Source organism: Symphalangus syndactylus, chromosome 19 (assembly GCF_028878055.3).
Source record: "Symphalangus syndactylus isolate Jambi chromosome 19, NHGRI_mSymSyn1-v2.1_pri, whole genome shotgun sequence".
In the NCBI taxonomy this organism is placed as follows: domain Eukaryota; kingdom Metazoa; phylum Chordata; class Mammalia; order Primates; family Hylobatidae; genus Symphalangus; species Symphalangus syndactylus.
The window spans coordinates 87,785,476-87,801,473 of record NC_072434.2 but is presented as its reverse complement, the minus strand read 5'-3'; the positions used below and the strand labels follow the sequence as shown (position 1 = coordinate 87,801,473).

Genomic DNA, 15,998 nt, shown 5'->3' with positions numbered 1-15,998 from the left:
AGATCTCCAGACCTTCTGAACCATCAACTCTGAGGGTGGGGCCCAGCAGCATGTGTTTTAATAAGGCCCCTGGATGACTCTGATGAATTCTTAAGCATGAGAACCACTGGTACATTCTAATTCACTGTATTAATCACATATACAAAATGAGTTCTTCTGGAGAATAATTTTTGTGGGGCTTCAATTTTCATCATCAAAACAACCAACTGTCTACATGAAAACTCTCCTAGTCTGCTCCTAAAATACTCTGGCGTCAGTCATGAGAACTTAAGTAAATCCTGTGATCACTTTGAATCTCAGTTTCCTCACATGTGAAATGAGAGGAGAAAACTAGAAGTGAGGTCGGCAAACTTCAGACTACAGGCCACTGCCTGTTTCTGTATGATCTGCCAATTGAGAGTGATTTTTACAATTTAAAATGATTTTTAAAAATCAAAAGGAGTATAATATGTGAACACTGCATGAAATTCAACTTGCAGCGCCCCTAAATAAACTTTCATTGAAACCCAGCCATGCCCATTCATTCACGTTTTGTCTATGGCTGCTTTTGCACCATAACGGCCGAGTAGCTGTGACAGAGACCATATGGCCATGGAGCCTACAATATTTATTACCTGACCTTTTAAAGTTTGCCAGCCTCGGGGCTAGAAGATGACTACATTCTCTTCCAGCTCCATATTTCTACAGTCCTATTACTTTACAGATTTTACTGTGTTCCTGTCTTCAAATATCGCTAGCTATTTACATAGCAATACACCTAGTCAGCAAGTTGAAGTTTTGAAAACACAATTACTGCTCTAGGTCATTAATTCTAGTGAATAAACCATGTTAATGTAAAGTTGTATTACTTTGTTCCAACACTTAACCATTGCTGCGGCATTTTACATAATTCCATCTCATGGACGAGGTCCCATCAGCGAGAACAAGCAGTGTGCTGAGGCTTCTGGAACACGCTCTAGCCCATTATCCTCGCTCAGAACATTAAGGCACTTTCTTTTTTTTTTTTTTTTTTTTTTTTGAGACACAGTCTCACTCTGTGGCCAGGCTGGAGTGCAGTGGCACAATCTCAGCTCACTGCAACCTCCGCCTCCCCAGTTCAAATGATTCTCCTGCCTCAGCCTCTCGAGTAGCTGGGACTACAGGCACACACCACCACGCCCAGCTAATTTTTTTTTTTTTTTTTTTTTTTTTTTTTTTGTATTTTTAGTAGAGATGGGGTTTCACCACGTTGGCCAGGATGGTCTCGATCTCTTGACCTTGTGATCTGCCCACCTCAGCCTCCCAAAGTGCTGGGATTACAGGCATGACATTAAGGCACTTTTAGTGGCTGGTTTGCTATTTAAATTTCCTTTGCCTAAATCCACCCTATTCAATAATGGTTTCAATAGAGGAATTCTTCCTGAGGATCATGCAGTGGGGAGGGGGTACCACCTTCAATGAAGAGAATGTATGTCCTGGCTCATTCTCTCAGATTCCTAATTAGCCTTGGCTGCCTGCAGAGGAACAGGGGGCTCCTTGGGGATGCCCCCGAGTGATGGGGGGATCAAGTCCTGCTCTTCTCATGAAAAGAATCACGTTAGGGCTGAGAGGCACCTTAGAGAACATTCAGTTCAGCCCTTTATGGTGAAACCAAGAAAGCATAAGTGACTTGCCCAAGGTCAGGCAGCCTGTCTGTAGTAAATCTGGCGCTAGAGCCCACATCTCTTGACTCCAAATCCAGTGAGCTTTGCAGCATCTCAAAATCCTTTTTTGAAAGGCCCAACATTCTTCTATTCCATGTTAAACTTAAGAATTTAAGGGAAGGACCTGAGAGAGAGAACACGCTGGGCAACCTTCTGGGCAGCAGCTGATACCAGCTCATTTTGCGAGACCTAGGGGCCGGAGAAGAGAGAGATCCGTAAGCCAGGCCTTCTCCAATTAGCTCAGTGAGGAGAACCAGATTTGATTTTAATTCTTTTAAAATTTCCAAACTATTGCAGACTAATGGTTTTGTGGAGTACAATAAAAAGGAGGAAGCAGTGTTTGATTGCTTTGAAAGTTTCTGACTCAATTTCAGTTCTTGCCTCATCCCAGACCAGTAACAGTTTGAGGACCGTACTCTGGAAACCACACTTTGAGCCACATTGATCCCATCCACAGACTGGTGTTGGCACAAAGGATGCAAAAAAGGAGGCCAGAAGCTTGGAAGACCACGTTGGGAAGCCCACAGTGCCACAGTGTCCCCCAGTGAATACCCAGTGAATGGGCCCAGGGCCAAGGGGACACTTTCAGCTCTTCAAGCTCCAGCACTGCTGCCTCTGACAGGAACCTAAAGCCTCTGACAATGTCACTGAGGCTCGTCAAAGACCAACTTCTTAAAACAGTGCTTCTACCAAAAAGGAGGCACAGCTTCATCTTAGGGCAATTGGATCTGTTGTATCACTACCTTGTAACCTTCTTAAAATACAAGTGCTATCTAACCAAGGCTGAGTCTGTGATACCTTTGGAAGACTGGGCACGAATAAAGGATCCTGACACCATGAAACAGGAGTTGACATGTTATGAATCTTAGACTTTGAAGAACCTAGAAGACCATCTGCCAGAAGCAACAGTTACCTTAATCAGCTTTGCCTCAAGCAAGAACAGAGTCATGGTGAGGATAGCCCCACTGTGCAAAGGAAATGGGACGGAGGAATGGAAATTGTTGAAAATCAGAATCTTTGCAGAGTAGTATCTATGCTGCATGTGGCTCAAGGCCATACAGAAGCACCAGCAGGAAAACCCACACTGCCATGCACACCATACCCTACCTCACCCTAAAGCCGTCCTTAAAAACGGGTTTATTTGGAAATAATGTCAAACTTATAAAAAGTTGCAAGAATATTACAGAGAATACCAACATACCCTTTATTCAAATTCACCTACTGCAATAATTTTGCCCCATCTGATTTATTACGCTCTCCTGCCTTTCTCTCTCTGTGCGTGTGTGTGTGTGTGTGTGTGTGTGTGTGTGTACAGAACCAGTTGACAGTAAGCTGCATGCACCATTGCTCTTTTATCTTGTATGCTACAGTGTGTATTTCCTAAGGATAAAGGCATTCTCTTACAGAACCACAGTATATTACCAACTACAGTCAATTTCATATTGATCTCATAGCTTCATCTAACCTACAGAATTGGATTCTAATCTTGTTGACTGGCCCAGTAATGTTCCTTTCTTCCCACTCCAGAAAAGATCCTTCATACTTAGTCGGCATGTCTGTATTTAGACTTCTTTAACCCACAATGATTTCAGGCCAGTTTTATTTTGTTGAATGCTATTTGCAATTAAATTACCAATAGTTTTAACGGAAGACATGGAACTATCAGACGCATGGAGGTCCTGTTCAGTTGCCATCTTGGGCTTGGGGGGCACACTGCTATGTTTTCAGGAAGTTTCTGTTTGAATGGGGACTTCCTGGTGCTCCCAGAGACTAAAACCCTCCTGGTGTGGTCCCAGAGTATGTCATGTTCCACACTGTGGTGGGGTCTTCCTCAATTTCTTTCATATTTGACCATTCTGGGGATAGCCAAACTAGCCACCGAGGTGTGATGGCCTAAGATTGGACCCACGGCAGCTAAGTAACCAGATTCAATCACTACAGCGCACTTATTGGCACACATCTTAATTAGGTTTTAATGCAAGTAATTTGATAACAACTCCTGGCCATCCACTACAGAACTGTCAATGCTGAAAGCTTTTTATTTAGCTCCTCTTCTGTCTAAACCAAGGCAGCCTCCCTGCTGACCCTTGTCAAAGAACCCCATCTGCTGGTTGCCACGGTAACTGAAGGCGACCAATTGAGCTGAACAGAGTGACTCAGAAATAAAATCTGCAGCCAAAGGAATTCTGCAAAGAGCAATAAATCATTTAGTAAAAGGGGGTCCTCCACACAGTGATGAGTGTTGGGATAATATGATGGCATAACTCTTCCAGCTAGAAGGTCCATGACAGATCAGAGTGATTAGGCCTGCTGGAGGGCTCATTTGGTTCCTAGTGGGCTCCAGCAGCAGACGAGATGGAGCCTGCCCAGTTGTGTGCCACTGTGGGGGAGAAGGAATACGCGGAGTCAATTTTTAATATTTGGGCTGCAAAATTTTGCTTTTTGAGGAGTGGCAAGAGAATCAGTCTAGGCTTCCAAGGCTCCTTCCTCTATTTTTCAAAAGTAGCACACGTTCACAGAATGCCCCATTTTAGCCCAAAAAGCACCTTGAGCCTTGAGGAAGGTGACAAAGAACAAATACCAAGATTGCTTCGGAATATGCCAGTTCAGCACCATCTCTCTGTCATCAATCAACTTTTAGGTGTTCCAACCAGAAACCCTCTATGCGCATAAGCCTTGCGTCCTCGCAAAAGCAGGGGAGAGCCTGGGATTCAACTCCGAGGCCCCAGAGCATCTCCGAGGATGGTATGAGAGCGGGCAAGGGCTTTGTCTCTCCCTAGGACTGGGTTAGTGTTGCTTATGGAGCCCCACACACATCCTTCCCACATTAAGATTTCCTAAGAGGCGCCGGAGGGAACGGGGAGCAGGGGCCTTCTTCCGGGCTGCTCTCGGTGACAGTACACCGTGGCCCTTCACCCCTCACAGCACAGGCCATGGGTCCCAGTCACAGCCTCCACTCCTGGTGAGCACCTGCTGGGTAGACTCGGAAACCCCTGCAGGCAATAGAAAGACCCCCGCCCCAGACATGCTGAACCATCCAGACAGTATTCACTGCTATATGCCCGTCTCTTGGTTGTGTTGGGAGAAGCGAGGCTTAGCGGCAGTAGAACCGCCCTGATAGCAAATGACAACAGGAGAGGGGCTGTAGGACAGGGCTTAGGGCCTGTGCGTGTCTGGGAGGGGCTGCAGGACAGAGCTTGGGCCTGTGCGTGTCTGGGGGCGGCCTGCCCTGCCAGCTCCTTTCCTCCCAGGCTGAATGCCACCTTTTACAGAGGTAAATTGGCAGGATCCGGACATTCTCCCAATCCCTGACCCACATGGCAATGGGGTACCCTATTACTAAGTCATCCCTAGAGATAATTTTCTGCTTCAGAAAAGAGCAACTGCTAAACAGAAGGTAGATTTTTCCCCGATTCTAAATGCTGCCAATAAAACGCTTCAATCTCGGAGTTGAGTGAAATTCCGTTGACGGAGTTGGGAGCGGCTGTGCACGTTCAGGACGAGCCTCCTCCCTTACTCAACCAGTCCGAGGAGCGCATCTAGCCGAGCCCTCCGCTGCCACGCCGCGTCCCGGGAGCTCCCAGCCCGCCTTCCACCCCACGCTGGGCAATTGTGCCTCTGCAGGTGGAACAGACCGCAGGGCTCCACGTGCGCCTCCCGCACGCCAGCACCTGCTCTCGGGCCACCGCGGAGCGCTCCAGGCAGGAGACACCCTCTCCCTCGCCGGGCAGGGTGGCCTAGGCAGCCAGGTCTCAGCGCTGGCGGGCGGTGCACCGTCCTCTCGGCCTCCCGGCCCACCCAGACCTCCCGGCGGCTGCTTCGCCTCTGGATACTAGGCCCGGGCTCGGCCGAGCCCCGAAGCCGCGCTGGAGGGCCCGGAGCCCGCACCTGGAGGGCAGCCGGCCGGGGCTTGGGCAGGCTGGGTGCGGAGCATCTGGCTCAGGCGACTCCACGGGGGCTCGCAGGGCCTCTGGACTTTGGCAGAAGGAGAGGATTAAACCGGGATGATGGTTGAGAGGAGGGGATGGGTGAAAGCTTCATTAACTCCATGCTCACGCCCCAAGTTCTTTCCCCTGAGAGGCAATGAGTAAAAAGGTTGATTTCCCTACGATGGGAAAGGTGCTGCGTGATTGCATTTGCTTTTCTTACCTTTTAATTCCTTATTTGTAAACCAATGAATCATTGTCAGTGATCATGAAGGACTCAAATTTTAATAAATAGGAAAAAAAATCTTGGCTGATAGGCCAAAGAAATACTGCAACCCGTTTACATTTCTATGTTAGTGATTAAGCTTCTCATGTGACTTAATTGAAACTGGCAAGGATCTTAAGAACTCAAAGAAGTATTTCTCCCCCCGTCAACTCTCCTCCAATAACCAAACTCATTTTTCAGACCACTCCTAAAAAGTGCCATGGAAAATGGAGCTTCCTGATTCCGTAAAAATATTTTCAGTAAGTACTGCTTCATGACAGTTGTTCAGACTTGAATTCCCTTCCCCTCTTTACAAAGTTACCGTTTAGTTTCACTTCTGAGCCCTACTTCCAATTCTTTCTCTCTGCTCACTCTCCCGCTTTCTCCTCCATATTTCAATTCCCAGACACTCTTGAACTTTTGCACACGCTGCCAGTTTGAGCCTGCACAGAATAATCAGTATATTAATTCCACTCGGAGACAGTAAGATTTTTCTAACACAATCTGCCCAACCTGAACTCTTTCCTTCAGAAACACTTCGCCTTTAAAAAGAAACTTCCCAGCATGAACCTCATAAGAAGCGACATGTAACAGACAGTGCATGTGGCGCTGGGCATGCAGCTCAGAATTAAAAGAGAATTTTTTACTTTGTTTCCTCAGTGCCATGTGCATAATGTACATGTGGATGAAACTGACATCAGACATTTAAAGCAAAAAGGGGTGGGGGGAGGGGGATGTGATGGTGGCGGGAAAGAGAGAGAAAATATGTTGATAAAAACAGTAACTTCTGTTAATCTACATTTTTCAGTCACTGTCTTAATTAAGAATGTTAGGAAATATGTTGCAGTTTAATTGCATTGTTTCAAGAAATTCTAAGACTGACAAATTTGGGACCATGTACACTTGGAAGGTAAAAGAGATTAAAGTAGTGATTTCTTTCAATTGGTGGATAACAATCAAAATTATGCTTTCTACAGACACACCCCCCACACCCCCGCACAGATCCTAAACTCAGAAGACAAAGTAAGAATATCCTAGCACTTAACATGTTCAGCATGAAATGAGCTCTGAAAATTTAAAAACGTGTTTTAAAACCTACGTATATGAGATAAATTTTAAATACAAAGAATTCACACAGGAGAAATAGTACTTTATCTGAAATTTCTGGTTGACATTTATGCTTGTAGAAAATATTTATGAAGGAATTTGGTAACAATCTTCAAATGATTTTCAGATGACCTTGTTTAAGATAGTAAAAGTTGTTTGCTGGAGTCACAAGTCCATAAAAATAATAACAGTTTGAAGACACTTGAGATTTCTAGACTTGTGTCCTGTTCTCCTGCTGGAGTTCAGTCACACATTCTCCAGGTTTCATGTCTTTTTTTGAGGAAGCAACGGGCATGACAGCTTCTTATTTCCCACAGTTGACCATAGGTGACTCATTTTTAACCTGGACACAGTTGACCATAGGTGACTCATTTTTAACCTGGACACAGCTGACCATAGGTGAATTCATTTTTAACCTGGATGCTGCATTTCTTACTTGCTCCCATTTTTGGGGTCCTGGGCAGTTAAGGTCATTGCCTGTGAGAAAGGAGGACGGGCACTCTGCCCCCATGGTGTGCAGCACAAACCAGGTACCTCTTTCTCCAGCCCTGGACTTAGAAACAGACAAACAAACAAAAACGCCCACGAGGTACTGACCAGCTACTCTCAGGGACTCAAGGTGACAACTTAATTCAAACTGGTTTGATGATTTAGTCAGAAAAATGGACAGGTTCTTTGACTGAATCAACTAGCCAGTTTATCTTCCATTAAGCACAATGTATGATACACCTGGAGCCTCAGGCTTCGTTATCTATCCCAGAGAGGGGGCAGACATAACTATTTTAGCAGCTAAAGACACTGCACTGCATGTGCCATGACCCTGAAACATCAACAAAACAAGATCTGTTTGCCCTAAAAGGCAGCTGAAATGTCCAAAGAGCCTTCCTAAGAGAAGAAACTCACCAGATCTGTTCTAGCTGTGAGGTCTCACTGCTTCTCCCGCCTCCGGCCTCCCAAAATAAGAATGGCCTGAGAACCTGACCACAGTTGAAATACTGCCCATGTGTTGCCAGCCTCACAGTGTTTCAGTTCTCCAATTTAAAGTATATTCATACAGTATTTAAATTACGTATTAGAGAGTAGAATCCTGAGGTCTCAAATTGCTGAGTAAATGGCACCTGTGACCTAATAGTCCAATGCTTTCACTAGTATGAAATTAGAATAATTTTTTTTAATGCCACACATGAGGTCCAAAATAGTGACGGTACATATTTCTCATGTGCTTAACACCTAGGACGACATAAAACTCCCAGTTAACTCATTAAGAAATGAAAGATTTTCCATCTCCTGAGGCTTCTGGGAATTCTGATGGGTGGATACATCCTCCTTCCACCCCCCAACCCCTAATAGCAGGGCAGCCTCTTCCGAAAAGGCCTTTGTCAAGAGGCACGAAAGGCTGGCCTGCTGAGCCTGGACCCCCGTGGAGGGCCGAGGGAGAGGACACAGAAGAGGACTGGGGCATTATTAATTACCAGATTAGGGAGACAGTGGAGTTCAGGCAGACACAGAGGCAGACGGAACCCACGAGCATAATAAGTTGAAAAGTTCCGAGTCAGGTCTCAGAGTTCGAAGAACATTAAATGAAGAATACACAATACTGGGGGAAAAAGGGAAGCAGTACCCGCCCGAGGGCCAATTGCCTCTCCAGCAGCGGCAAGGCTGTTTCTGGGCTTGCAGGACCATTTGTTCCATTACACAATCTCCTGAAGCCATTTAGAGAGAGCTCAAACAACTGCCTGTACCAACACGACACATGGCTTCCCATCCCGACTCTGCTAATCCAGACGCTCCAACCATCTTTCCTTAAGATGCCATATGGTTGGCAGAAGCCTGTAGATCTAGCAGCACATCTGCTTGTACGCTTCTTCTTCCCTCCATCCCCCCAACAAAAGAGGGATAGAGAGACAGACTGAGGGGAGAGCACGCTTGTGTACCTCTGCCTGTACAGATATTTCTTCTTATGCACTCTAACAACAACAACAAAAACTATGAAGCAGATGACCAGGAAGTATTCAGGGCTCGATCATTTTTAACTAGAGAACATAGCGATTTTTCTTTTGCTTGTTGATGCTATAAAAGAAGATGAGAAAAACAAAGGGTGGACAGTCTCCTTTCTCCCAAGGATGGTGACTTTAAAATCACTTCAAAGCTCGCTCTCTCTGGGAATCCTTGTGATGCTTTCTTGCCACAGGAGGGGGACAGCACCCTTGCCTGAATCTATTTCTTCTCTTCTTTTCGGTCAAGGAAGACAGACAAGCTGAGAAACTAGCAGATACCCAGAGCCTGCTTTGTTAGCAAGCACAGCACGGCTGTATGCTAATGAGTCGGCACCGACACAGGGCTTTTTTGGTATGATGAGCAAAGATTGTTGACACCGTTGAAATCCTGGCTCTCCTGGCCTGTGAGTGCACGGGCTGCTTCCTTGGAATCCAGCCCCCAGTGAGACAGCCTGCAAAAAAAAAAAAAAAGGAAAAGGAAAAAAAAATTCTACTCTCCTAATGACTGAAATCTGGCCGTTTGTAACTTAGAGCAGTTGGGAAAAGTGGGGGCATTAGAAAAATATTCCATCAGGCCAGGGATCAAAAAGACACAGGTGAAAAGTATGGGTTTCCTCTGAACTAGAAGCGAAACCTGGTGAGCACGTGTGAGTAATGATGATGGCCAGGATGCTTTAGGAGCAAAAACCCAAAAGGCGGACTGAGGGGGATTCCGAGGCCCCAGCCCCGTCGGGGCAGGTGGAGCATTTGCGCCACATCTGGGCAGAAGGCACTGCACACACGGGACAGCCTCGTTGGTGGCTTCATCTCAGTCAGGTGAAAGGCGAAGCATCTGATCTCCTTATAAATCTGTTTAGACCTTGTGTTGTTAACCAGACATGGTTTTCCATGCGTGTGGAACTATGATCCAGTGAAAAAGCAAAGCAAATATTCTACTGTTGCTATATTTTTTTTTTTTTTTGTAACAAAGAAGGGTGGAAAGGGAAGTTACATGTTTTGAGTATGGGGCACGTTATCTGAAGTACTCCTTTACTTGCCAAGAAACTCTGAGAGATGGGTATTATTATTCCAGTTTAATAGATGAGGAGACTGAGGCTTAGAAGATTAAAATAAAATAAAAAAAAACACTTTTGCAAAGCCCTTTAGCTAGGAAGGGACCAAACTGAAAAGGCCATGCCTATCTCCCTACAATACGCTAGGTTCCAGATGCACACATGCACTTGCAGGCAGATACATTACCTCATGAATATGCCCAGGGTCCAATATGCCAATCTGAGCAGATCACTGTGAGCTGGTGAGCAATAAGCTAGTTATCATTAGTATGCAGGCAGGGGCATCAAATTGTAAATTCAGTTTACTTGTAATCCACAATATGAATGAAAATTCATGTAACTGAAATGTAAAAACATGAGGAGTGACTGAAAAAGCATTGAAAATTATAATAAAAATCAGAATTTATCCATTCAAAAAAGTATGCCCTTCAAATTATTCACCTTGAGGACAGCATGTATATTTCAGCCACACTGCCATTGCCTAGGACTCTGCTGACATGTTCTTTTTTTGGAACTGCCTTCATAGCCAAGGGCTTAGCGGTACAAATATCTTTTGTAGGTAGCTACATATGCAAGTTTGTGAGTGAGGATGTATTAAGTGCATTTCATCAAAATCATACATTTTAACAAAAAAAGCATGCAGTGGGTGCTATACTAGTCAAAAAAATGACAATTCAGCCTAAACTAGACAATATGAGTCCAATTCAACCATTAATAAAGTCAAGAAACTATTATTAGCAATTCTCAAGGTTATCATCACTGATATGTGGCTACGTAAAGGATAAATCTGAATTTAAAATAAACAGATCTGGGTCGAAAGCTGAGCATGATCCTAAGCAAATCCTTGTAAGCCTGTTTCTTCATTTGCTATATAAAATAATACTATGTCTCTCACAAGATTGTTGTGAGAATTGGAGAGTATGTAAAGTGACTGGCACTTAGTAGATCCTCAGTAAATCAACATCAATCATTATTATTTTCACAGGGTGCTTCAGAGCGTACAGAAAGTACTTTTCACATACATCAGCTTCGTCAACTCTGAAACCCAGCTCTGTTATGTAGGAAGTATTTCTTCTATCTAATGAATGAGGTAATTGTGATTCAATAATAAAAATAGCAAAAGCAATAAACATTATGTATTGAGCCCTTTCTATGTGCAGTTACTGTGCTAAATGCTTTGTCAGCCATTTTATTTTTATTAAGTAATTTTTTTAGACACAGGGTCTTCCTCTGTCATGCAGGCTGGAGTGCACCGGCGTGATCACAGCTCACTGCAGCCTCAAACTCCCGGGCTCAAGTGATCCTCCCACCTTGGTCTCCCAAAGCACCAAGTTTACAGGTATAAGCCATCGCACCTGGCCTCATTTTAAAATCTTGACATCAGGCCGGGCACGGTGGCTCATGCCTGTAATCCCAGGACTTTGGGAGGCCGAGGTGGGTGAATCACCTGAGGTCAGGAGTTTGAGACCAGCCTGACCAGTATGGTGAAACCCCATCTCTACTAAAAATACAAAAATTAGCCAGGCGTGGTGGTGGACATCTGTAGTCCCAGCTACTCGGGACATTGAGACAGGAGAATTGCTTGAACCCGGGAGGCGGAGGTTGCAGTGAGCCAAGATCATACCACTGCACTTCAGCCTGGGTGACAGAGCTGACTCTGTCTCAAAAACAAACAAACAAACAAAAAAACACTTAACATCAACCCTTTGAAGAAGGTATTATTGATAATATTATGATCTTCATCTTATGGACAGGGAAACTGAGGCTAAGAGATGCTACAATATCTTGCCTAAGTTCACACGGGTAGTAAGTGGTAAAGCTGGAACACAATCCCAGGTCTGTCTTCTAAACCTATTATTGTAGCAATGGCTGGAAAATCCTGTGCCCTTTTGTCCATACAACAAGGTCCTTGGGTGGAACTCACCTAAAGCTACTGGGCATTTGATAAGGAAGTTTTGTAGCACAAAAATCCTTGTCCTTACCAAATTTCTGTGTATGCTATCAAACTTTACAGAGTTCATGGTTCAATCATCCTATGTATGTTGACATACACTCATACATGTGTATGAATGCTGGGTGCTCCCTACAGCATAGTTAAAAATTAAGGCAGTGTTCTTTATAAGATGGCAGGACGGGACATGCGTTTCAATGCTTCACACACAAATACACACCAACAAAGCTGTCATTATATATGTGGAATCTGATTTAACATAACTAAAATTGTCAGAAATTTCTTATCAAGAGAATAGTCTTTCAGTAAAAACGAACTATCCAGAGGTTTCCAAACCAAAATTATTTGCAAAGGATGCTAGAACATTTGGAGGTTCCTGATCAGATGCTGATATGAAGAAATGTACACGGGTGGAACGCAAATGTGGATTTGCAGTGCACATATGTGCTTAACCAGACAACTCTCTCCGAATAAAGCCACTGGGCTTCTCTTGTGAACTCTCCTCTTGTATCTGATGATGGAAGAAAAGGATGCTGGAATCTCAGCGGGGTTGTTCCCTACCATTCTGTTCACTCCCTCACTGGTGTCTCCTTTATCTGACTGGAGCTGGACTGGTTGCCATAAGCCAAGTCTCTCTCACTGGTTCTCTCCTCTGGTACCACAGCTTCCACGCTCCTGATTTCACTGCTGACTTCAATCCAGTTCAAAGTGGAACATGGAACAGGATTTAAAAAGACAAAAAAATGAAAGCCCTTGCTATCCCTCCAGTGCTTCCAGATTCATCAATCTTTGATCACATAATCAGTCAATGGTCAACAGCAGTGTCCAGGAGGGTCTACGCACAATAGGTTGTGAATGGAGATGTGTTACTTGGAATTTAGTGCTGTTTGGGCACAAGGTGCCCCACAGGTTTCCAACTTTAAGGGTATAAATCTTGAAGGCATCTAGAAAGGATTCTGGAATGCAGCATGAGGAAGCAGCACTCCTGTCCCTCCAGAGTGGAGACCTGCATATTAACTGCTCCACCCAGAGGGAGACTTGGTTCCCCAATGGGAGACACTGTCAATTATTTGCCTCTCATTAATTTAATAGGCTGGAATAGTCCCGGGTTGTACCGCAAAAACAGAAGTATTGTTACATTCTAACTTTGCTAACAGTACGGGCAGAATGAACTTTCCCTGCCGGACTTGAGTGCCTTCCTTAGTCAGCTTGTCTGCTCTCAATAGGACCTGTATAACATCACCTCCCAGGCATAATACAGGCTCATTTCCTATTACAGGCTGCTTCCTGTGCTGGACACTTTAAACAATTCACCTAGCTAATGTTTGTTGAGTACTTACTGTGTGCCCTGCACTGTTCTTAACATTTCTGTGTAATAACCCCTCATTCAATCCTTGAGAGAAGACTGTGACACAGGTAACATGACTGTCATAATTTTACAGATGAAGAAGTTTATTCCCATGTTAAGTAGCTTGCCCTAAAATCGCATAGCACAGAAATAGTAGAGACAGGATTTGAACTTAAACTGTCTGGGTTCAGAACCCGCACTGTTAGCTACTCTTCTCTCCAGTGAATCTCAGAGGCATTAAGTAGGAAAGGGGATGAGGCCCAGCCTACCAGCCATGGGAATCTGTGACATTTAGCCTCTCTGGGCCTGAATTTCTTCAAAGTAAAATTTAATTTTAACAATACTTCTCCTACCTACATCACAAGGTTGTTAGAAGATCACATATATCAAATAAATCAAATATTGATATATATCAAATGCCAGTTCTCACCATCTTCATCAGGGCCTCATAAATTGCCATCCTTTGGGTGTTAACTGGGGCCCCCAAAATGAAAGCCAAAGTCCTTTGCTTTGCCAGTTAAATACAGGAGCAAAGACTTGCTCATACTGCATTGCTATTCAACGCTTTTACCAAAATGGTCTCAGATGAATTGAATAGGTAATGAAATTAGCTAGCTCACTAAGATAGTGAGAGTCTGCCCTAGAATAGGCTATGGAAAAATGAGCGGTATCTTCCCTTCAGAAAGCCCTGAGGTCTTGCTAGTCATCTGCCTATGGTACACCAGGATATTAAAAATAACACCACGACAATAGACTGAACACAGTTAACATGATGAAAAGGCAGATGAGATTATACATAAAAAAGAAATGCTGCCTTTCTGTTAGAGACAGAAAAAAGTGTTAATACAAATGAACAGCTGTTTGGGAAGAAAACATCATTTCCAAAACCCAGACAAAGCTCTATTTATTACATTTCAGAGACATTTAAATTATAGTGTCTGAAAAACGATCCTATCATGGGTATCTGTGACACCTAAATTATCTGAAAATCTGAAAGGTTAAGCCGAAACAGAGGCTGTGTGAAAGACTAACACACAGAAAGTTCTTTTTTCTCAAAAGATGAGGTGAATAAATCCTTTGCATGGGATAACTGAATGAGTACTAAGTTTCAGGACTAAACTTGTTGAATATCCAATAGAATACAGTACATTCAAAATTGATTTAAAGATGTTAATGTATGCTCTTCCAAAATTCTAAAAGCAAAATTCACGACTCCCATTGGCCTGTTGCTATTCCTGTGTTCACACTGGTTCTCCTGGCATGCTACTGCCTCCAGCTCCAGGCCTGTCTCAGATGCTCCACAGAAGGCCTGGTCAGCTCTCTCTGCTCACAGTGCCAGGCCAGGCCTGTCATGGGAGGCATTGGGCATGGCAGCCACTGAGGCAGGCCTGGGCATGAATTTGTTCCCACAAGCCCCGACCCTCCCAAAAGAGACCATGACTCACCCATGCCTTTCCCATGGACTAGCATGTACCCAGCCATCTCTAGGCATTTCTAGAGAATAAACTGTCACACTTTAGTAAAAAAATTCTGGCTAAGGAAAAATAAAGGAAACTGTATTTAGTTGGCCCTAGGGAAAGGGAAACAATGATCAAATGATTGATAACACTGGGAGTCACTGTTACAGCCCAGTAGAGGTGGAATGCTGTATCTTTGTCCATTCAATTCAATTAAAATACAGAAATTAGAATGGAAAAACAACACACAGAAGAATACTCCAGTCTATAATCACCTGTGACATGTGCTGGAGCTTTCAATCTAGGTGTCCTCACGATGGGGCGACCAGGACTTGAATGCCAGTGGGTCATCCAGCAGGAGTCTCGCTCACCCTATGCAAGCACGATTGCCTGCCTGCCTGCCTTTTCCCTTCATCGACTTCTTGTTTATTGTTCCACCTTACTTCCTACACACCTCACAGGGTGTTGTGCAGCTTAGTTAGTTTGCGAAGGCTTGAGATTTTTCTGATGAAAGGTGTTATGGTGTTATGTAAATACACAGTATTATTTTGTCTTTATTCCAGCAATACTGGTTTGAAATAGTTCAATGTGTGTAAATATGTGTAATAATATGTATTAATTTGATTTTTTTTTAGCAATTCCTTGGCATCCCAGCTAACTAAGTGGCAGCAACCTTACTTGCCTGATGAAATATTAAGTATAGCTACAGAAAACTATTAACTGGTCTTTGTCCCTTTCAAATCAAATGCTAACTATATTAGTCTGCTAAGCACTGGTAATAATCTGCTTGAATACTAGACAGAATTACCAAGTTGTGACCTCCCATGAATAAAACAGAGGTATATGCAAAGGTTAAGGTTCATAACATAGCAACTAGCCCACCCCAGAGGATGGGAACAGGTGTGTAAGCTCCCCAAAAACAATTCGCACAACTGGAAAACCTAAGTGAACAACATTCAGTAAAAGCACCACCAATGCCACCACATGCTTCAAACTGTAATTTACAAAAATAAATACCACTTTCAGGATCAGGTGTCAAACAGGGCCATGTTAATTGTGATAGCCACTTTTTTTTTTTTTTTTTTTTTTTTTTTGAGGTGGAGTCTTGCTCTGTTGCCCAGGCTGGAGTGCAGTGGCGCGATCTCGGCTCACTGCAAGCTCCACCTTCTGAGTTCACGCCATTCTACTGCCTCAGCCTCCCGAGTAGCTGGGA

The 15,998-nt window shown here is 44.0% G+C and overlaps 1 protein-coding gene across 18 annotated transcripts in view; it reads right to left on the bottom strand.

Annotated features, from left to right (window-relative positions):
* The window catches only part of SDCCAG8 (SHH signaling and ciliogenesis regulator SDCCAG8), a 257,776-nt gene that overhangs the window by 20,116 nt on the left and 221,662 nt on the right, over positions 1-15,998 (bottom strand). For 2 of the 18 annotated variants that reach the window (XM_063613490.1, XM_063613498.1), the window contains exon 17: positions 8,990-9,429. The exons of the other annotated variants lie outside the window; for them this stretch is intronic. In XM_063613490.1, the coding sequence (XP_063469560.1) occupies positions 9,297-9,429 (133 nt within the window). In that variant the 3' untranslated portion in view covers positions 8,990-9,296. Of the gene's footprint in view, positions 1-8,989; positions 9,430-15,998 lie in introns of those variants that run through there. 18 annotated transcript variants of the gene reach the window in all.